Source organism: Notolepis coatsorum, assembly GCF_963971535.1.
Source record: "Notolepis coatsorum genome assembly, chromosome: 6".
Classification (NCBI taxonomy): domain Eukaryota; kingdom Metazoa; phylum Chordata; class Actinopteri; order Aulopiformes; family Paralepididae; genus Notolepis; species Notolepis coatsorum.
In genome coordinates this window covers 70,991,195-71,014,365 of record NC_140170.1, presented here as the reverse complement: position 1 = coordinate 71,014,365, position 23,171 = coordinate 70,991,195, and the positions used below count along the sequence as shown (strand labels likewise).

General features: G+C 42.8%; 1 protein-coding gene across 6 annotated transcripts in view; it reads left to right on the top strand.

Annotated features, from left to right (window-relative positions):
• Positions 1-23,171, top strand: part of ubap2a (ubiquitin associated protein 2a) — a 102,339-nt gene that overhangs the window by 16,308 nt on the left and 62,860 nt on the right. For 3 of the 6 annotated variants that reach the window (XM_084316331.1, XM_084316329.1, XM_084316330.1), the window contains exons 5-9: positions 13,502-13,664; positions 14,837-15,098; positions 16,073-16,170; positions 17,986-18,044; positions 22,453-22,523. In XM_084316331.1, the coding sequence (XP_084172457.1) occupies positions 13,502-13,664; positions 14,837-15,098; positions 16,073-16,170; positions 17,986-18,044; positions 22,453-22,523 (653 nt within the window). The remainder of the gene's footprint in view (positions 1-13,501; positions 13,665-14,836; positions 15,099-16,072; positions 16,171-17,985; positions 18,045-22,452; positions 22,524-23,171) is intronic. The other 3 variants (XM_084316334.1, XM_084316333.1, XM_084316332.1) reach the window with 2 other exon arrangements.

Below are 23,171 nucleotides of genomic sequence, written 5' to 3'. Positions count from 1 at the left end.
AAATCATCCTTGATGTGAAAAGACTTGAAAAGGGAGCAGGATGTTCCTGAGAAGCTGCCCCTTTTGACATTTAGATACAACGGCGCATTGTGATGGACATTGCTGAAATTGGAATGAGAAACACTCATTCCTTATTAGCCAAATACAATAAATGTAAAGGGATTTGTCTTGGTGACAGTGGTGCAAAGACACATCAGCAACTTACACTGTTCCACAGTACATCAGACACATATGGTAACCATGACAACATGATCTCACCCACAGTACAACAGACACACATAGTAACCATGACAACAGAACATCACCTACAGTACAACAGACACACGGTAATCATGACAACAGGATTTCACGTACAGTACACTGTACAACAGACACACGGTAACAATGACAATAGAACCTCAAAATGTTTTGTCAGCTGAACACAGCCCAGTTGTATTCTGTTCCCAGAGGCAGGGCGTAGCTCCTGGTTATCTGTGCCTGTTTGGTTTAGTTTTTGGAGACGGGGGCCCTATAGGAAGAGATGTGGTCTACTAACTCCTCCCATGGTCTACTAACTCCTCCCATGGTCTACTAACTCCTCCCATGGTCTACTAACTCCTCTCCCAGGGTCTACTAACTCCTCTCCAATGGTCTACTAACTCCTCTCCCATGGTCTACTAACTCCTCTCCCAGGGTCTACTAACTCCATTCCCATGGTCTACTAACTCCTCTCCCAGGGTCTACTAACTCCTCTCCCAGGGTCTACTAACTCCTCTCCCAGGGTCTACTAGCTCCTCTCCCATGGTCTACTAACTCCTCTCCCAGGGTCTACTAACTCCTCTCCCATGGTCTACTAACTCCTCTCCCAGGGTCTACTAACTCCTCTCCCAGGGTCTACTAGCTCCTCTCCCATGGTCTACTAACTCCTCTCCCATGGTCTACTAACTCCTCTCCCAGGGTCTACTAACTCCTCTCCCATGGTCTACTAACTCCTCTCCCATGGTCTACTAACTCCTCCCATGGTCTACTAACCCCTCCCATGGTTACTAACTCCTCCCATGGTCTACTAACTCCTCTCCCATGGTCTACTAACTCCTCTCCCATGGTCTACTAGCTCCTCTCTCATGGTCTACTAACTCCTCTACCATGGTCTACTAGCTCCTCTCCCATGGTCTACTAACTCCTCTACCATGGTCTACTAGCTCCTCCCATGGTCTACTAACTCCTCTCCCATGGTCTACTAACTCCTCCCATGGTCTACTAACCCCTCCCATGGTTACTAACTCCTCCCATGGTCTACTAACTCCTCTCCCATGGTCTACTAACTCCTCTCCCATGGTCTACTAGCTCCTCTCTCATGGTCTACTAACTCCTCTACCATGGTCTACTAGCTCCTCTCCCATGGTCTACTAACTCCTCTACCATGGTCTACTAGCTCCTCCCATGGTCTACTAACTCCTCTCCCATGGTCTACTAACTCCTCCCATGCTCTACTAACTCCTCTCCCATGGTCTACTAACTCCTCCCATGGTCTACTAGCTCCTCTCCCATGGTCTACTAACTCCTCTCCCAGTGTCTACTAACTCCTCCCATGGTCTACTAACTCCTCTCCCATGGTCTACTAACTCCTCCCATGGTCTACTAACCCCTCCCATGGTTACTAACTCCTCCCATGGTCTACTAACTCCTCTCCCATGGTCTACTAACCCCTCCCATGGTTACTAACTCCTCCCATGGTCTACTAACTCCTCTCCCATGGTCTACTAACTCCTCTCCCATGGTCTACTAGCTCCTCTCTCATGGTCTACTAACTCCTCTACCATGGTCTACTAGCTCCTCTCCCATGGTCTACTAACTCCTCTACCATGGTCTACTAGCTCCTCTCCCATGGTCTACTAGCTCCTCTCTCATGGTCTACTAACTCCTCTGCCATGGTCTACTAGCTCCTCTCCCATGGTCTACTAGCTCCTCCCCCAGGGTCTACTAACTCCTCTCCCAGGGTCTACTAACTCCTCTCCCATGGTCTACTAGCTCCTCTCCCATGGTCTACTAACTCCTCTCCCAGGGTCTACTAACTCCTCCCATGGTCTACTAACTCCTCTCCCAGGGTCTACTAACTCCTCTCCCATGGTCTACTAGCTCCTCTCCCATGGTCTACTAACTCCTCTCCCATGGTCTACTAACTCCTCTCCCAGGGTCTACTAACTCCTCTCCCAGGGTCTACTAGCTCCTCTCCCATGGTCTACTAGCTCCTCTCCCATGGTCTACTAACTCCTCTCCCATGGTCTACTAGCTCCTCTCCCAGGGTCTACTAGCTCCTCTCCCAGGGTCTACTAACTCCTCTCCCAGGGTCTACTAACTCCTCCCCCAGGGTCTACTAACTCCTCTCCCATGGTCTACTAGCTCCTCTCCCATGGTCTACTAACTCCTCTCCCAGGGTCTACTAACTCCTCTCCCAGGGTCTACTAGCTCCTCTCCCATGGTCTACTAACTTCTCTCCCAGGGTCTACTAACTCCTCTCCCAGGGTCTACTAACTCCTCTCCCATGGTCTACTAACTCCTCCCATGGTCTACTAACTCCTCTCCCATGGTCTACTAACTCCTCTCCCAGGGTCTACTAACTCCTCTCCCATGGTCTACTAACTCCTCTCCCAGGGTCTACTAGCTCCTCCCATGGTCTACTAGCTCCTCTCCCAGGGTCTACTAACTCCTCCCATGGTCTACTAACTCCTCTCCCAGGGTCTACTAACTCCTCTCCCAGGGTCTACTAACTCCTCTCCCAGGGTCTACTAACTCCCCTCCCATGGTCTACTAACTCCTCCCATGGTCTACTAACTCCTCTCCCAGGGTCTACTAGCTCCTCCCATGGTCTACTAACTCCTCCCATGGTCTACTAACTCCTCTCCCAGGGTCTACTAACTCCTCTCCCATGGTCTACTAACTCCTCTCCCATGGTCTACTAACTCCTCTCCCAGGGTCTACTAACTCCTCTCCCATGGTCTACTAACTCCTCTCCCAGGGTCTACTAACTCCTCTCCCATGGTCTACTAGCTCCTCTCCCAGGGTCTACTAGCTCCTCTCCCAGGGTCTACTAACTCCTCTCCCAGGGTCTACTAACTCCTCTCCCAGGGTCTACTAACTCCTCTCCCATGGTCTACTAGCTCCTCTCCCATGGTCTACTAACTCCTCTCCCAGGGTCTACTAACTCCTCTCCCAGGGTCTACTAGCTCCTCCCATGGTCTACTAACTCCTCCCATGGTCTACTAGCTCCTCTCCCATGGTCTACTAACTCCTCTCCCAGGGTCTACTAACTCCTCTCCCAGGGTCTACTAACTCCTCTCCCATGGTCTACTAACTCCTCTCCCAGGGTCTACTAACTCCTCTCCCAGGGTCTACTAGCTCCTCCCATGGTCTACTAACTCCTCCCATGGTCTACTAGCTCCTCTCCCATGGTCTACTAACTCCTCTCCCAGGGTCTACTAACTCCTCTCCCAGGGTCTACTAGCTCCTCCCATGGTCTACTAACTCCTCTCCCAGGGTCTACTAACTCCTCTCCCATGGTCTACTAACTCCTCTCCCATGGTCTACTAACTCCTCTCCCAGGGTCTACTAACTCCTCTCCCATGGTCTACTAACTCCTCTCCCATGGTCTACTAACTCCTCTCCCAGGGTCTACTAACTCCTCTCCCAGGGTCTACTAGCTCCTCTCCCATGGTCTACTAGCTCCTCTCCCATGGTCTACTAGCTCCTCTCCCATGGTCTACTAACTCCTCTCCCAGGGTCTACTAACTCCTCTCCCATGGTCTACTAACTCCTCTCCCAGGGTCTACTAACTCCTCTCCCATGGTCTACTAACTCCTCTCCCAGGGTCTACTAACTCCTCTCCCAGGGTCTACTAGCTCCTCCCATGGTCTACTAACTCCTCCCATGGTCTACTAGCTCCTCTCCCATGGTCTACTAACTCCTCTCCCATGTTCTACTAGCTCCTCTCCCATGGTCTACTAACTCCTCCCATATTTACTAACTCCTCTCCCATGGTCTACTAACTCCTCCCATGGTCTACTAACCCCTCACATGGTTACTAACTCCTCTCCCATGGTCTACTAACTCCTCTCCCATGGTCTACTAACTCCTCCCATGGTCTACTAGCTCCTCTCCCATGGTCTACTAGCTCCTCTCCCATGGTCTACTAACTCCTCTCCCATGGTCTACTAACTCCTCCCATGGTCTACTAACTCCTCTCCCATGGTCTACTAACTCCTCTCCCATGGTCTACTAACTCCTCCCATGGTCTACTAACTCCTCTCCCATGGTCTACTAACTCCTCTCCCATGGTCTACTAGCTCCTCTCCCATGGTCTACTAACTCCTCCCATGCTCTACTAACTCCTCTCCCATGGTCTACTAACTCCTCTCCCATGGTCTACTAGCTCCTCTCTCATGGTCTACTAACTCCTCTCCCATGGTCTACTAACTCCTCTCCCATGGTCTACTAGCTCCTCTACCATGGTCTACTAGCTCCTCTCCCATGGTCTACTAGCTCCTCTCCCATGGTCTACTAACTCCTCTCTCATGGTCTACTAACTCCTCCCATGGTCTACTAACTCCTCTCCCATGGTCTACTAGCTCCTCTCCCATGGTCTACTAACTCCTCTCCTATGGTCTACTAACTCCTCTCCCATGGTCTATTAACTCCTCTCCCATGGTCTACTAACTCCTCTCCCATGGTCTACTAACTCCTCCCATGGTCTACTAACTCCTCTCCCATGGTCTACTAACTCCTCCCATGGTCTACTAACTCCTCTCCCATGGTCTACTAACTCCTCCCATGGTCTACTAACTCCTCTCCCATGGTCTACTAACTCCTCTCCCATGGTCTACTAACTCCTCCCATGGTCTACTAACTCCTCTCCCATGGTCTACTAACTCCTCTCCCTGCTTCAACTGTCCTTGTCGCCTCTCTGTAGTGATGATGTTAGTGGTAGAATGTTGTCTACTCATTTGTTGTTTACGTTATGTTGGGCAGGAGGTTTAATACCCACAAAACTACTTTTTCATTGTCATTGTTGGGACTGATACTGGTGTATAAGTGACGATCAGTGCAAGAGATATGTGATAAAATAACATCAACATCTATTTTGACTTCATGGGGCCTTTAACCATTTCACTACCGCACTACCAAACGGTTAACCCGTTCACTGCGACAATACAGAAGGTTAACCCTTTCACTGCCACACGACAAACCTGTCTGTAGTGTGATAGTAAAGGGTTAGCCTTCTGTAGTGTGGTAGTGAAAGGGTTAAGGCAGCGCAGGATAGCTGACCAAATTCCTGGCTAACACTTGGGTGTTGTTCAGTCTGCATGCCCTGATTCCTTAGTGAGAATCCCTGCATTTCTGAGGAAGGCTGGCAGGCACAGATGGTTTGGGGGGAGGGGTTAGGGGGCGTCAAGCCAGCCAGCCTGTCAGTTGCCCGTGTTGTTTGTTTTGCTTTTGTGGAAGTCCTAAAATAGCAGGTGTCTGGTTTTCCTCCTGTGTGTGAAAGTCGCTACCGTGACAACGTGTCATCTGACTCTGAACCTCACTGTCCTGGGCTAGTAGTAGCTCTACTTACCTAATGACTATAGTGTCCTCAGGTAGTAGTAGCTCTACTTACCTAATGACTATAGTGTCCTCAGGTAGTAGTAGCTCTACTTACCTAATGACTATAGTGTCCTCAGGTAGTAGTAGCTCTACTTACCTAATGACTATAGTGTCCTCAGGTAGTAGTAGTAGCTCTACTTACCTAATGACTATAGTGTCCTCAGGTAGTAGTAGTAGCTCTACTTACCTAATGACTATAGTGTCCTCAGGTAATAGTAGCTCTACTTACCTAATGACTATAGTGTCCTCAGGTAGTAGTAGTAGCTCTACAGTGATGTACCTGAACGCGTTCAATGAACGATCGTTCATGAACGCGCTCGTATTTTGGGCGAACTTGAACTGAACATACTGTATATCCGCTAAATGAACGTAATTGAGAACGCGTTCATTCTCAGCCCTGTGTAACGGAGTTCAAAAGTGCGTTCATTCTCAGCACTCTATTATAACGGCGTTCAAAGATGTGCCATATTTCATAATGCATTTCAGCCGAAAACTCTGTTAAAACACTGTAAACAGGCTTAAAAATTATGCGTAAAACCACCCGATCTGGCAACCAGCCTGTCACCCCCTGCCACGTCATCAGACTCCTCCTCACAACAAGCAGTGGAACAGGAATCTGCGCGCAGAGCCGCAGAAGCCGAGAGCTGCAGCAGCAGCAGCACTCGCTCAGTCGGAGTCAGACTCTACCTCTAGACGTCACGTCGGCGTATGCATTTAAAAGAGTTTACAATTCAAACTATTTGATAAACTTCTACTTTCAGCCCGGAAATGCATTCTGATAAACTGGATTAAGGATAAGCCTCCATTTTTACAAATGTGGTATAGAGAGATCTTCGGTGTGCTCCTACCCCATGAAAGACACTGTGCAATGCATAGAGTCAACAACGCTTCCTTTCAGGAGGTGTGGGCCCCACTATTAGACTATTTTCCTGCTGAAATGTATCGGATCCTTCTAAAGGCCCAGTGCCCCATTGTATGGACAGACCTAGGATATATATATGATAGATATAAATATATGTATGTCTACATGTGAATGCGCTCGAGGCAAGTGCAATACTGTACAGTGCCTGTCTTGGTCTGCTTTCCTTTTTGCTTGTTTTTCTTTTTGTTTTGTTTTTGCTTGCTTATGGTGTGGATGATGGCATAGAGATGAACTGGAGGACCCCCCCCCTTGTCCCAATGTGTGTTTTTGTAATGTAAGTAACTGTACGTGAAAAATCTATAATAAATTTCTTTTTTAAAAGAACTAAAAAGAACTAAATTAGTTCATTTTTGAAACCATGAACTTTAGTTCAACATTTTGAATTATGAACTATGAACTGAACTAGTTCATTTAAAAAAAATTTAACTGTGAACTGAACTAGTTCATGTAGAAAGTGAACTTTCCCAACACTGTAGCTCTACTTACCTAATGACTATAGTGTCCTCAGGTAGTAGTAGCTCTACTTACCTAATGACTATAGTGTCCTCAGGTAGTAGTAGCTCTACTTACCTAATGACTATAGTGTCCTCAGGTAGTAGTAGCTCTACTTACCTAATGACTATAGTGTCCTCAGGTAGTAGTAGTAATATCTCTACTTACCTAATGACTATAGTGTCCTCAGGTAGTAGTAGTAGTAGTAGCTCTACTTACCTAATGACTATAGTGTCCTCAGGTAGTAGTAGCTCTACTTACCTAATGACTATAGTGTCCTCTGGTAGTAGTAGCTCTACTTACCTAATGACTATAGTGTCCTCAGGTAGTAGTAGTAGTAGCTCTACTTACCTAATGACTATAGTGTCCTCAGGTAGTAGTAGCTCTACTTACCTAATGACTATAGTGTCCTCAGGTAGTAGTAGCTCTACTTACCTAATGACTATAGTGTCCTCAGGTAGTAGTAGTAGCTCTACTTACCTAATGACTATAGTGTCCTCAGGTAGTAGTAGCTCTACTTACCTAATGACTATAGTGTCCTCAGGTAGTAGTAGCTCTACTTACCTAATGACTATAGTGTCCTCAGGTAGTAGTAGCTCTACTTACCTAATGACTATAGTGTCCTCAGGTAGTAGTAGCTCTACCTAATGACTATAGTGTCCTCAGGTAGTAGTAGCTCTACTTACCTAATGACTATAGTGTCCTCAGGTAGTAATATCTCTACTTACCTAATGACTATAGTGTCCTCAGGTAGTAGTAGCTCTACTTACCTAATGACTATAGTGTCCTCTGGTAGTAGTAGCTCTACTTACCTAATGACTATAGTGTCCTCAGGTAGTAATATCTCTACTTACCTAATGACTATAGTGTCCTCAGGTAGTAATATCTCTACTTACCTAATGACTATAGTGTCCTCAGGTAGTAATATCTCTACTTACCTAATGACTATAGTGTCTTCTGGTAGTAGTAGCTCTACTTACCTAATGACTATAGTGTCCTCAGGTAGTAGTAGCTCTACTTACCTAATGACTATAGTGTCCTCAGGTAGTAGTAGCTCTACTTACCTAATGACTATAGTGTCCTCAGGTAGTAGTAGCTCTACTTACCTAATGACTATAGTGTCCTCAGGTAGTAGTAGCTCTACTTACCTAATGACTATAGTGTCCTCAGGTAGTAGTAGCTCTACTTACCTAATGACTATAGTGTCCTCAGGTAGTAGTAGCTCTACCTAATGACTATAGTGTCCTCAGGTAGTAGTAGCTCTACTTACCTAATGACTATAGTGTCCTCAGGTAGTAGTAGCTCTACTTACCTAATGACTATAGTGTCCTCAGGTAGTAGTAGCTCTACTTACCTAATGACTATAGTGTCCTCAGGTAGTAGTAGCTCTACCTAATGACTATAGTGTCCTCAGGTAGTAGTAGCTCTACTTACCTAATGACTATAGTGTCCTCAGGTAGTAGTAGCTCTACTTACCTAATGACCATAGTGTCCTCAGGTAGTAGTAGTAGTAGCTCTACCTAATGACTATAGTGTCCTCAGGTAGTAGTAGTAGTAGCTCTACCTAATGACTATAGTGTCCTCAGGTAGTAGTAGCTCTACTTACCTAATGACTATAGTGTCCTCAGGTAGTAGTAGCTCTACTTACCTAATGACTATAGTGTCCTCAGGTAGTAATATCTCTACTTACCTAATGACTATAGTGTCCTCGGGTAGTAATAGCTCTACTTACCTAATGACTATAGTGTCCTCAGGTAGTAGTAGCTCTACTTACCTAATGACTATAGTGTCCTCAGGTAGTAATATCTCTACTTACCTAATGACTATAGTGTCCTCAGGTAGTAGTAGCTCTACCTAATGACTATAGTGTCCTCAGGTAGTAGTAGCTCTACTTACCTAATGACTATAGTGTCCTCAGGTAGTAATATCTCTACTTACCTAATGACTATAGTGTCCTCAGGTAGTAATATCTCTACTTACCTAATGACTATAGTGTCTTCTGGTAGTAGTAGCTCTACTTACCTAATGACTATAGTGTCCTCAGGTAGTAGTAGCTCTACTTACCTAATGACTATAGTGTCCTCAGGTAGTAATATCTCTACTTACCTAATGACTAGTGTCCTCTGGTAGTAGTAGCTCTACTTAACTAATGACTATAGTGTCCTCAGGTAGTAGTAGCTCTACCTACCTAATGACTATAGTGTCCTCAGGTAGTAGTAGTAGCTCTACCTACCTAAGTTCAAGTTCAAGTTCAAGTTCAAGTTCTTTAATAGTTGTCATACAGAAGTACAGAATACTTTCATACAAAATGCTTCTTACTGTTACGCTCCAGAGACTGTGCTAGACAAGATAGTATCAAATAACATAATAACATAATATAGCATGAATTTAGAAGAAGAAAATGAGGTCACAGTGTTCGGTATAGACATATGTACAATGTTCTGAGTTACCATATAATATACAATACACAATACTATGCAGTGTACTAATGTACAGTACTATCTAGTGCAAAGCAGAAATGGGATGAGGTACAATTTTAGGTACAATTTACAGTAAGGTGTACGAGTTGTAGTGCAATCCTTCATCCATAAATATAAAGTGTGGGGAGTGGGTGCTACAGTGTGTTTGTTTAAAGTGGGTGTGTGCTATAAAGTGTGTGGAGTGGGTGCTACAGTGTGTTTGTTTAAAGTGAGTGTGTGCGTGTGGATGTGTGTGCTATGTGCGTTTGGTGGTTGTTGTTGTGTAGTGTTCATTCATTGTTCGTTTAGCAGCCTGATGGCCTGGGGATAGAAGCTACTTCTGAGTCTTTCTGTGCTCGCCTTGAGACTCCTGTATCGCTTGCCTGACCGCAGCAGTTCGAAGAGGCAGTTGTTCGGGTGACTGGAGTCTTTAATGATTCTCTTAGCCTTGCCCTTGCAACGCTTGTAGTAAATGTTCTGGAGGGTGGGGAGCCCCCCTCCAATTGTGCGTTCGGCTGAACGTGTCACTCTTTGTAGTCTGCTTTGGTCTTTTGCAGTGCTATTCCCAAACCAGGAGGTGATGTTGCCGGTCAAGATGCTCTCTATTGTACATGAGTAGAAGTTCTTAAGGATCTTCTGGCTGACTTGGAACTTCCTTACTCTACTCTAATGACTATAGTGTCCTCAGGTAGTAGTAGCTCTACTTACCCAATGACTATAGTGTCCTCAGGTAGTAGTAGCTCTACTTACCTAATGACTATAGTGTCCTCAGGTAGTAGTAGCTCTACCTAATGACTATAGTGTCCTCAGGTAGTAGTAGCTCTACTTACCTAATGACTATAGTGTCCTCAGGTAGTAGTAGCTCTACTTACCTAATGACTATAGTGTCCTCAGGTAGTAATATCTCTACTTACCTAATGACTATAGTGTCCTCAGGTAGTAGTAGCTCTACTTACCTAATGACTATAGTGTCCTCAGGTAGTAGTAGCTCTACTTACCTAATGACTATAGTGTCCTCAGGTAGTAGTAGTAGTAGCTCTACTTACCTAATGACTATAGTGTCCTCAGGTAGTAGTAGCTCTACTTACCTAATGACTATAGTGTCCTCAGGTAGTAGTAGCTCTACTTACCTAATGACTATAGTGTCCTCAGGTAGTAATATCTCTACTTACCTAATGACTATAGTGTCCTCGGGTAGTAATAGCTCTACTTACCTAATGACTATTCCTCAGGTAGTAGTAGCTCTACTTACCTAATGACTATAGTGTCCTCAGGTAGTAATATCTCTACTTACCTAATGACTATAGTGTCCTCAGGTAGTAGTAGCTCTACCTAATGACTATAGTGTCCTCAGGTAGTAGTAGCTCTACTTACCTAATGACTATAGTGTCCTCAGGTAGTAGTAGCTCTACTTACCTAATGACTATAGTGTCCTCAGGTAGTAGTAGCTCTACTTACCTAATGACTATAGTGTCCTCAGGTAGTAGTAGTAGTAGCTCTACTTACCTAATGACTATAGTGTCCTCAGGTAGTAGTAGCTCTACTTACCTAATGACTATAGTGTCCTCAGGTAGTAGTAGCTCTACTTACCTAATGACTATAGTGTCCTCAGGTAGTAATATCTCTACTTACCTAATGACTATAGTGTCCTCGGGTAGTAATAGCTCTACTTACCTAATGACTATTCCTCAGGTAGTAGTAGCTCTACTTACCTAATGACTATAGTGTCCTCAGGTAGTAATATCTCTACTTACCTAATGACTATAGTGTCCTCAGGTAGTAGTAGCTCTACCTAATGACTATAGTGTCCTCAGGTAGTAGTAGCTCTACTTACCTAATGACTATAGTGTCCTCAGGTAGTAATATCTCTACTTACCTAATGACTATAGTGTCCTCAGGTAGTAATATCTCTACTTACCTAATGACTATAGTGTCTTCTGGTAGTAGTAGCTCTACTTACCTAATGACTATAGTGTCCTCAGGTAGTAGTAGCTCTACTTACCTAATGACTATAGTGTCCTCAGGTAGTAATATCTCTACTTACCTAATGACTATAGTGTCCTCTGGTAGTAGTAGCTCTACTTAACTAATGACTATAGTGTCCTCAGGTAGTAGTAGCTCTACCTACCTAATGACTATAGTGTCCTCAGGTAGTAGTAGTAGCTCTACCTACCTAATGACTATAGTGTCCTCAGGTAGTAGTAGCTCTACTTACCCAATGACTATAGTGTCCTCAGGTAGTAGTAGCTCTACTTACCTAATGACTATAGTGTCCTCAGGTAGTAGTAGCTCTACCTAATGACTATAGTGTCCTCAGGTAGTAGTAGCTCTACTTACCTAATGACTATAGTGTCCTCAGGTAGTAGTAGCTCTACTTACCTAATGACTATAGTGTCCTCAGGTAGTAATATCTCTACTTACCTAATGACTATAGTGTCCTCAGGTAGTAGTAGCTCTACTTACCTAATGACTATAGTGTCCTCAGGTAGTAGTAGCTCTACTTACCTAATGACTATAGTGTCCTCAGGTAGTAGTAGCTCTACTTACCTAATGACTATAGTGTCCTCAGGTAGTAGTAGTAGTAGCTCTACTTACCTAATGACTATAGTGTCCTCAGGTAGTAGTAGCTCTACTTACCTAATGACTATAGTGTCCTCAGGTAGTAGTAGTAGCTCTACTTACCTAATGACTATAGTGTCCTCAGGTAGTAATATCTCTACTTACCTAATGACTATAGTGTCCTCAGGTAGTAATATCTCTACTTACCTAATGACTATAGTGTCCTCTGGTAGTAGTAGCTCTACTTACCTAATGACTATAGTGTCCTCAGGTAGTAGTAGCTCTACTTACCTAATGACTATAGTGTCCTCAGGTAGTAGTAGCTCTACTTACCTAATGACTATAGTGTCCTCAGGTAGTAATATCTCTACTTACCTAATGACTATAGTGTCCTCTGGTAGTAGTAGCTCTACTTAACTAATGACTATAGTGTCCTCAGGTAGTAGTAGCTCTACCTACCTAATGACTATAGTGTCCTCAGGTAGTAGTAGCTCTACTTACCTAATGACTATAGTGTCCTCAGGTAGTAGTAGCTCTACTTACCCAATGACTATAGTGTCCTCAGGTAGTAGTAGCTCTACTTACCTAATGACTATAGTGTCCTCAGGTAGTAGTAGCTCTACCCAATGACTATAGTGTCCTCAGGTAGTAGTAGCTCTACCTACCTAATGACTATAGTGTCCTCTGGTAGTAGTAGCTCTACCCAATGACTATAATTGATACTTGTCAAGTATGCATTTCATATTCTGTAGACCAGCAACTCTGTTGGTCGTTGGTCCACAAACATTTCCCCAGAGGTTTCGCCCTAGGAGGCTGAAGGTCTCGAGGCATGGAGGTCAAGTGTGTGTGTGTTCATGGCATGCCAATTGGCTAAAAGGGGGGCGTGGTAATAATGGGACTGGCCTATCGCAAAAAGGTTGCAGCTATTGTGAATTTGCCCTTATTTCCATGTGAACAGAACATAGCCTATGACTTGTAGGTTTACATATTTACTAATAATTAGAGCTGGGACTTTATCGCATTAATTTAGATTAATTAACTACAGAAAGAATTCAAAGTAAAAAAAAATGTATGCATTTAATCGCATGATGATTTTTCTTGTGTAAGAATGTTACCTTTCAAAGGAGACCAGACTCATGCATGTGCTATACATATAAAGTATAATAAATTCTTTTTTTTCTTAGTCTGGTTTGTTCATAAAAACAAATAAAATAAGAGAAATTGAGATCAATCAAGAGTTTTTTTTCCCAATGGTCATGTTCTGGAATGTACTTGAAAGTACTGCGTTTTACTTTTACCTCGAAAGTGCTTGAGTTTACAAAAGGTCATTTGCGCTATATATATATTATTCCTAAAATTAACCACTACTAATAATATAGATAGATTGTAAGTATTTGATCCGTTTGTACTGAATCTCTCCCTCCTTCCCTCCCTCCCCCCCTCTCTTTAGACCTCTTGGGAGACAGTGGGGAAGAAGAAGCCGCTGGTGAAAGAGGGACCATCGGAGAGCAAGGAGAACAAGGAGAACCGGGAGAAGAAAGGAGAAAGGGAGGGCAGCAAGGGCCGCGGGGCCGCCACCCGCCGGGGCAAGGGGGCCAGCCGCAGTCGACAGGGTAAGACACCCAGGCCTGGCTTTCTCTAGTGTTTTAATGAGCATATCTATGACGGGAGTCCTGTGAAAAAAGAGTATGGAAAAACGCAAAGCATTATGACAAAGCTTGAAAAAAGTTTGAAATTTAAGCACAACATCAATTACCTCGAGTCAGTCTGTGTTACCAAGTATTAGTAATATTATTAGCCTATAATAGTCAGTCTGTGTTACCAAGTATTAGTAATATTATTAGCCTATAATAGTCGGTCTGTGTTACCAAGTATTAGTAATATTATTAGCCTATAATAGTCGGTCTGTGTTACCAAGTATTAGTAATATTATTAGCCTATAATAGTCAGTCTGTGTTACCAAGTATTAGTAATATTATTAACCTATAATAGTCGGTCTGTGTTACAAAGTATTAGCAATATTATTAGCCTATAATAGTCGGTCTGTGTTACAAAGTATTAGTCATATTATTAACCTATAATAGTCAGTCTGTACGCCACCAAGTATTAGTAATATTATTATTAGCCTATAATAGTCAGTCTATGTTACAAAGTATTAGTATTATTAGCCTTTATTACATGGCATTTTAACATTCGCCAACATGCTTGATTGTGATTGGTCAATAGCGCTCGGTTGCCCCTAACGGGTCAATTATTTCTCGATAATTCACCGCTGCTACGGGTAACGCGCAATAATGACCGCTGTTAGGGGCAACAGAGCTCTATTGACCAATCACAAACAAGCATTTTGATCGCAGTCACGAAAGCTAAGCTTTACCATTATGCACAGCTGCACTACATCAGGTGCAATCAAGTCCACACACCTGCCGGCGATGGCAGAGGAGCAACAGAACAACTGCGTCTGCATTTGATCTCGTCTTGTCGATGGTGTAAAATGAATTACGTATATTGTTAGTAAGTTAGCCCTGTAATAAGCGGGATAATGTATAGCTATACTCGGTCATTGTTGCAAAATATGGAACTTTTTTTTTTGATGTCAATGAATCGATTGAGTTGATTTGATGGCATAGTATATATATTTTATATATGAAATGGGAAATGTGTAGGTAACCATGTATGAATGTGTGTGTCTCTCTCTCTCTCTCTTTCTGTCTGTCTCTCTCTGTGTGTGTCTCTCTCTCTCTGTGTGTCTCTCTCTCTGTGTGTCTCTCTCTCTTGTGTGCAGGGCGTCCCGAGGAGAACGGCGTGGAGGTGGCCCCGGTGGACAGGGGGTCCGCCGACCGAGGCCGCCGGGCCAGAGGAGGTGGAGCGGGGCGAGGTGGGTGGACGGACGGAGGTACCCGCTCTACTCGGCCCACTCTGCATGTAGTAGAAGCGAGGGGCTCAGTGGTTGTCTCTGACCTCGGCGTGTCTCTCTCTACAGGAGCCGGCAGTCGAGGCAGAGGCAGAGCACCGGCCGGGAGCAGGTTCTCCGCCCAGGGCATGGGGTACGGCAGCAGAACACACACACACACACACACACACACACACACACACACACACACACACACACACACACACACACACACACACACACACACACGTATAAATACACTTTATATACCCATTTAGAATGTTTATGTTAAAATGTCATGTTTGAAAAGGTCTCTATAGATTTGTACAGCCTCTGGTCTAAGAGAACCACCATAGAATCAGAAATCAGAAAGGTCTTTATTGCCAAGTTTGCACATACAAGGAATTTGTTTTGGTAGTTTTGGGTGCAACATTAAGCACTACCAAAACGGTTAACCCTTTCACCGCGACAATACACAGAAGGTTAACCCTTTCACTGCCACACGACCGTCGGCTGTGTGATAGTAAAGGGTTAACCTTCTGTCGTGTGGCAGTGAAAGGGTTAACAGACAATTAAACTGGAATAAAATAGAATGTATAAACTAAATTAAAATAAAAGTACAATCGAATATAATGTAGGACAGGGCTGTATATATACACGACCGGTCTTTCTCCCCTATTGGGAACACATTGTTAAGTGATTTAGGAAGCGGGTCGACCCGGTCAGTCTGCAGTCACGTCTGCATTCTCTCTAGAGCAGTTCAGTGTTATTCCGCAGCAGATCTGGAAAAGTATGAACAATTTATTTTAATAGTTTCGGGTCTTAAATACCACTAATTCCACTAAGACGGCTTGAAAGAGTACAAGAGATGGTCTCAACACATAGACCAGGATATACGTCCATGCAGGTTTCGGTGGTTAAATCCTCCGCTCCAGAGTGATCGTCCAAGTCACTCTCACACACACGCACGTTTGATCGATCACCCTTCTGGAATATTCCGATCTGGTCGAGAAATTTAAGCTCTGGAAAAAGTATGTAATTCTGAAATGGAAAGTGTGTGTAATTGTATGAATCTCTCTGACCCTCTGCCTGTCCCTCTGCCTGTCCCTCTCCTCTACCCGTCCCCAGGACCTTCAACCCAGCGGACTACGCCACAGAGGCTGGTTCAGGGAACACGCAGACAGACATGTGGGAGACGGGGGCCAACAACAGCACAGATGGGACAGGTGAGAAGCGCACAGTGGTGACCTCGTTGAGATGTGAGGTGTTCTTTACACATGGAGCAGCAGACAGTGACTAGCCACTAGATTTACTATGTTAACCCTTTCACTACCACACTACCAAAGGGTTAACCCTTTCACTGCGACAATACAGAATGTTAACCCTTTCACTGTCACACGACAAAGGGTTAACCCTTTCACAACCACACTACTGATGGTTAACCCTTTCACTACCACTGTAGTGTGGTAGTGAAAGGTTAACCTTCTGTAGTGAAAGTGTTAAGGAAAGGACCCATTAGTCATTAATGGGGTAAACCCATACAAATGGATACAAAAAGGAAACTTATACTTATATGTTGACAGATTAGAAACATCTGTGCTCAGCTAGTACTTTTAAGTCCTGTAAAGGAAATTGAAATTCCACGGTGGACATTAATGGGTTAACACTGTACTGTTTGCATGTGTACGTGTAGTTAATGTACACAACTGTGTACAGACACAATAGAATGACTGAACAATGTACATGTACAATGTAGATACAAATGTCAACTTACATACCAAACAAGTCAAGTCAAGTCAAGTAATTTATTTATATAGCACATTTAAAAGCACAAGAGCCAACCAAAGTGCTGTACAATCAAAGCTTAAAATCAATGTCCTAATATAAAATACACAAATACAAAAAGGCACAGCAGGACAAGACAGTACATTCAGAGAATAGGACAGTAGGACAACACACGGATAGGGGAACACAAAGTACAGTAGCACACAGGGGACAGAGGAGCATAAGAAGAGATACAAGAGGGAGGGGGCAGGATAAAATTACATGGGAGTGTGTGAGTTAGGGTGTGGGAGAATCAGGGTTTATTGAAGGCCAGGGAATAGAAGTGGGTTTTTAGACAGGCCTTAAATGTCTCCAGCGAGGGGGCAGATCGGATCTCCAGGGGAAGCTGGTTCCATAGCTTGGGGGCCACGGCTTTGAAGGAGCGATCGCCTCTCTTTTTGAGTCTGGTGCGGGGGGGGACCAGCCGAGCCTGGTTGGAGGATCTTAGTGACCTGGGTGCTGCGTAGGGGGTGATGAGCTCGGTGATGTATAGGGGTGCTGCACCCGATAGTGCCTTAAAGGTGAGGAGGAGGATTTTGAAGTCTATTCTACGTGGGACTGGGAGCCAGTGTAGGGAGGCTAGGACTGGTGTGATGTGCTCTCTCTTTCTGGTGCCGGTAAGGAACCTAGCTGCAGAGTGCTGGACCATTTTGAGGCGGGACATGGCTGCCTGACAGTGCCATAGAAACATATACATGAATGAATAGTTTATTTTCTGTCTTTGTTTACAACAAATCAAAAACACACCTGTGTGGACTTACAAAAGGAAAAAAATCACAAATGTACATATTCAAATTAAGCTCACACACACAAACTCAATGACCGAAAAAAGGAATAGGCTGAAGCACATGCTTATTTTTTGCCTATCCTTTACAATTCTGGTAATATAACATACTGTATGTTAGATTTATACACTTTCATTATTGCTCATAACTTGGGTGATCATTAAGATGCTACCCGAGAATGATACTGAATTAAAAAAGGTCACTTTTACAGCTGGGTTCTTTATTCATTTAAAACCATAAACTAAAATCTACTAAATCAATATTGCACATCATATCGCAACACCGATATCTTTCAATTTCAATCTTTTAATCCTGATGTAATGTGTTTCGTCTTGTGTTGTGCGGCAACCCGCATCATAGCCCGTTTTCTCCCATTGTCACTGACTCCCCACCTGTATTTTGACCTTTGACCCTGTTCTGGTTGTGTCCTAGTTGCCTGGAGGAGTACCTTGGAGGACTGGGCGGCTGAGGACTGGAGCGAGGACGTCAGTGTGAGTTGGATCAAGGCACTGAGACTGGTTCCTGCACTCTGACAACAGATGTATTAATTGTGGCTAAACACATAACCAGGGTTCGCACAAGGTCCTTGAAGTGCTTAAAGTGCTTGATTAAAAAAAAAAAGTCAAGGCCTGGAATTCCGTAAACCCAATTTTTTTACAATCTTTTTTTATTATCTTTCTTCCCCTCCTTTTTCCGAATTTTCTCCTATCCCAACCCCATTTTTTAACAAGGTGCTTAAAAAGTCCTTGAAATTCAAATCAACCATTCACATTGAAAGTTTTGTTCATCCATGATAAAATAGTTCTGAATCAAGAAATCTTATTTCTTTTATCTAAAGTGTAACTAATTGTCGGAAATTGGTGGATCCGATTTTCTTCTCAATAAAAAACAGCATTTAAAAGTGAATTGTATCCTTTTAAATGCCCTTTTAAAATGGAAAATAGTGCTTAGAAAGGTACTTGAAAGTCATTGAATTTCATTTTGCAATACATGTGGGAACCCTGCATAACATAAGAATGTGTTGCAAAATGACATGGGGTGAAGTTGTGTTAAAATGACAACGTATATCCAGTGGTGGAAAGTAACTTAAGTATGTTTTACTCAAGTACTGTACTTAAGTACAATCTCGAGCTACTTTCATTTTAGGGAACTTTGTACTTTTACTCTACTACATTTCAAAGGAGATATTGTACTTTTTACTCCACTACATTTATCTGAACCCATCAGTTACTAGTTACTTTGAAGAAAAGGATTTTGCATAGAAAACATGGGGGAAATGTATGAAGATTATGTACTTTCACATTTGAAGCCTGTCAACTTCAAGAGGACGTAATCAGAGCAGCATAACTGGACCACATACCACTTTAACATAACCTTTAATCAGAGCAGCATAACTGGACCACATACCACTTTAACATAACCTTTAATCAGAGCAGCATAACTGGACCACATACCACTTTAACACAACATTTAGATGTCAGTGGATGGAGGTTTGAACGCTCCCAAGCATTGGAATACACAAACGTCATGTAGAATGAATACCGTACTTTTCGCACTATAAGCCGCACCTGACTATAAACCGCAGCAGCTAAATTGAATGATGTGTACATATATAAGCCGCACTGGACTATAAGCCGCAGGTGTTTTAATGTTAATTACCATATGTAATTAGCATTGGGACACAATACTGTCGGACAAATAACAAGCATTAACTCATTTACAAGTTGTATTAAGTTTAGCAAATAAGGGAACAGATAAATAACATTTCAATGCAGTCAAAAAAGCAATATTTAGATGTTTACACTTTCGAGTTTGGTCACGTCGAGTCACATATAAGCCGCACCGTTATATAAGCCGCAGGGTCGAAAAATGGGGGAAAAAGCCGCGGCTTATAGTCCGAAAAGTACGGTACTTTTACTTTAGATACTTAAGTACATTCAATTGCAAATACCTCTCTACTTTTACTTAAATAGAATTTAACTAAAGACTGTGGAATGCTCTCCCCATCCACCTGAGAGCACCACAATCCGTCGAGGCTTTTAAAAGGGGCATACAAAATTTCTTTTTAACAAGGCTTTTGCCTGAATTTTTCTTTTACTTTTATTTTTCACTTTTTTCATTATTTTAATCTATTTTATTTTTTATGTTCTTCCATTTCATTGGTTGTTTTATTCATTCTAATTGTTTTATTCATTTAACTTTTTTTTTTTATCTCCTGTAGCACTTTGAGATTTTTACAAATGTAAAGTGCGGTACAAATTGAATTTATTATTATTATTATTATTATTAATTTGAATGGAGTACTTTTACTTTGACCAGAGTACTCATTTATCAGGGTATTTCTACTTTTACTTAAGTAAAGGAACTGTGTACTTCTGATTATCTTGGGGTGGGAGTAGACGGAGCTGCAGATAACAGTATTATCACGATACTGGTAGGGCTGTCTTAAATACTTCGAAGCTTCGTTCGATGGGCATGGGATTCGAATATGAAAATAAAATTCGATTACCGGTATGTAAAAAAAAAAACGTTTTTTTTATTTTATTTTTTATTTTTTTTACACAATCAACTCTGCCTCTCTTTGTTAATTACAACAAGCAATGCTGTTTGTTATTTAAAGGGGAACTATCTTATAAATGGCCTTTTCCAGTGTTTAGCATAATTTTCTAGCTATGTGGACTTATATTAACACTATGGGTGCCGGCCAGAAATCCGGAAAATGACTGTGGATTGCCAGCGCTATTTGTCTATGGAGAAATTCCCCTTCTTTGCAGGGCTATAACTTTTTAAATTCTATTGCTACATTGCCATTATTAGGGCCCATTCAAAGTCCTATATGTATTGTTCATTGTGTAGCAACGTTAAACTTTTTCATTCACATATTCATAGTAAAGTATGGTCTAATGTATAAGTATGTTTTCATCTCTTTCTGCAGCTTTCTCCAGAACGTGATATATAGCCCCAAATGCATTATATTGATGATGAAATACAGTTTGATGGCAATCGGGGCGATATAAAAAATTTCAATTGGACGTACTTCTAGAATGATCTACGTATGATCTGATGATGACCGGATGGGCGGGGGATCGTTTATAATTCCGTGGGCAGCGTTATATCATTCATCTAGTGTGGGTGATATGTTCATCATAACCGTTTATATGGAATACGATCAAAAATAACACTGAATCTTACCGTATCCTCCTCGCGCCGTTGGGCGATGAGCGTGGAACAGTCATTTACCTATTATGGTATGTAGAAATATCGGGTCCATTTCATGTTGTTTATCGAGTTATTGGCAATCGATCGCTATGTATTGTGTCGAGATCGAGTCCCAGTAGCCAAACAGAGTGCCCGGAAGTAATACGGCCGACCAGCACAACCTCCATAGCACTTCCTGTTTGGCGATTGCGCCGATCGGCCACCAGATGGCGCTCCTGAACCGCCAGAGAGCTCAGTGGGTCCTCCTGGTGGATCTCAGGCCAGCGGAGGGGAAATATGAATCCGATCGCAGATTTATGAAATATTGATATAAGGACGCTGTAAAGCGTCCTCCGGCAACTTGAGCATGGCCGGGAATGACGCTTTTAAGCGTTTTCCGGCAGTCAAAGTGTTGTAATAGGATCTATGTCTCTAATTCTCAATTTGGCGCATTCTTCCAATTCTCATCTCACAATATTGTCCCTCACTCAAGTGAGTCATCTGAAATTTAGCGTATCTGTGATGTCAGAGGTTTCTCATCTGCATAATAATGCCCGCCCCATCTATGCTTGTAGCCAACTGCCAACTGCCAGCTATGCATCTATGCTTGTAGCCAACTGCCAACTGCCAGCTATGCATCTATGCTTGTAGCCAACTGCCAGCTATGCATCTATGCTTGTAGCCAACTGCCAGCTATGCATCTATGTTTGTAGCCAACTGCCAGCTATGCATCTATGCTTGTAGCCAACTGCCAGCCACCTGTATTACTCATTAAGAGAGACCGCTTGGCCCCTGCACGTCAATGTGTCTCTCGCTCTCTTTCTCTCTCTGTCACTCAAATCGCATTCCGAGTATGGGCGGAGCCCAGCCTCAAAACGGCGTACAATTTTGAGGTAGAAAAATGCTGTTTTTGAGTACTTGATTAAAAATACAAAACAATGCATTTTTTGGAAAAGAAAACGTACAGATGTGTTCCATAAACTCACAGGAATTGTGTAAAATTGCCCAAATAGTGAAAGAAATAGTAAAATAGTTCCCCTTTAAGATGAGGCCGGACTCTGCACTGACAGATTTGTGTTCATTGTGCTGCTTTTTTAAAGCCTCAAATGACGGCTTACAATATTTCATGAAAGCAAAGTGTTTAGTTTGTCTAAGATTTAAAAAGGTTTAAACTTTACAGCACTGACAAAGTTGAACAAAGTGCTGTACAAGTCCCACAGCATTAAAAAAGAATACTTCAAATTTCTTTATTTAAAAAAGAAAAAAAAAAATTATTTCGAAGCTTCGAATTAAAATAGAATCTCTGCCCCGAAGCTTTGGATTCCAAAAAAAATCGAAGGTCAGCCCTAGATACGGGAGATATAGTATTACAACAATTATTGTTCTGTTCCGTGATACCTTAGTTAGGGTGATTTGATTGATACTGCAATATCTTGTGATTTATCATTGTTTTTCTTTCATTTGACTACAGTAAACGGTTGAAATGATATCCCTTTGATAAATAAAATAATCTATCATGCCTGTGAATAAAAACAATAAATCTATTTCTAGATGAGATTCACAATTTTTACCCTTTTTGAAAAACATAATTTCACTGGACAATAGGGTCGTCGGAAAGAAATTTGAATTTGAATTTCTAAATTTGAATCTAAGTGGCCATTGCCTGTACTGAAGCCACCTTTACTGCTGTCTGCCCCTCAGCTCTCAGAGACCAAAGTGTTCACCTCCTCCTGCGCTCCTCCTGCTGAGAACCACATCACTCCTGGGCAAAGGTAAGGAGCACCCGATAACCAGAGAACCTGTTGCCACTCGCTCTTTCAGCCAAGGTGCGTGAGCTGGAAAGAACTAGCAAGGGAGAGAAATTCAGCGACTCTATAATTATAATAATTGTTCTTTTTATAACATCCATCGGCCTCCAATTATTGCTGAATTCTTCTGCTGGGGTAACTAGCAAAAAGCCACAATCTGTTCTCGGCTATACATCATGGGTTACATCATTTTAGGACGGGTGTCTATTCTCACTGTACGGCTACAGACAAGGCTGCTCGTGTTTTCCCTATAACGGCTGGGGGTTCCACTTCTTTCCCTGATTTTAATTCCAGTTTTAGTTCTGGTGCAGGCCAGCATGGCCATAACCAGGCTTCGATTTAACTCAAAACTGTGATCGTGTTTGCCGAGCATGTTTTACAACACAAAACTGTGATTGTTAGAAAAACATGTTTCAGGTTCAACAGACATAAAATATACCTTACCTTAGCCAGAAGGTATTCCAAAAAGAATAATTCCAAGTGATCGTATCGCCATTGCGATTACCAGTGTATATGTCTATACACGTTTCGATGGGAAATGCGCTTCGGCAACGGAATTTCGAGGCGATCGATGTGAATCTCTGTTCAAGCAGGAGGAGCCCTTACCAAAAA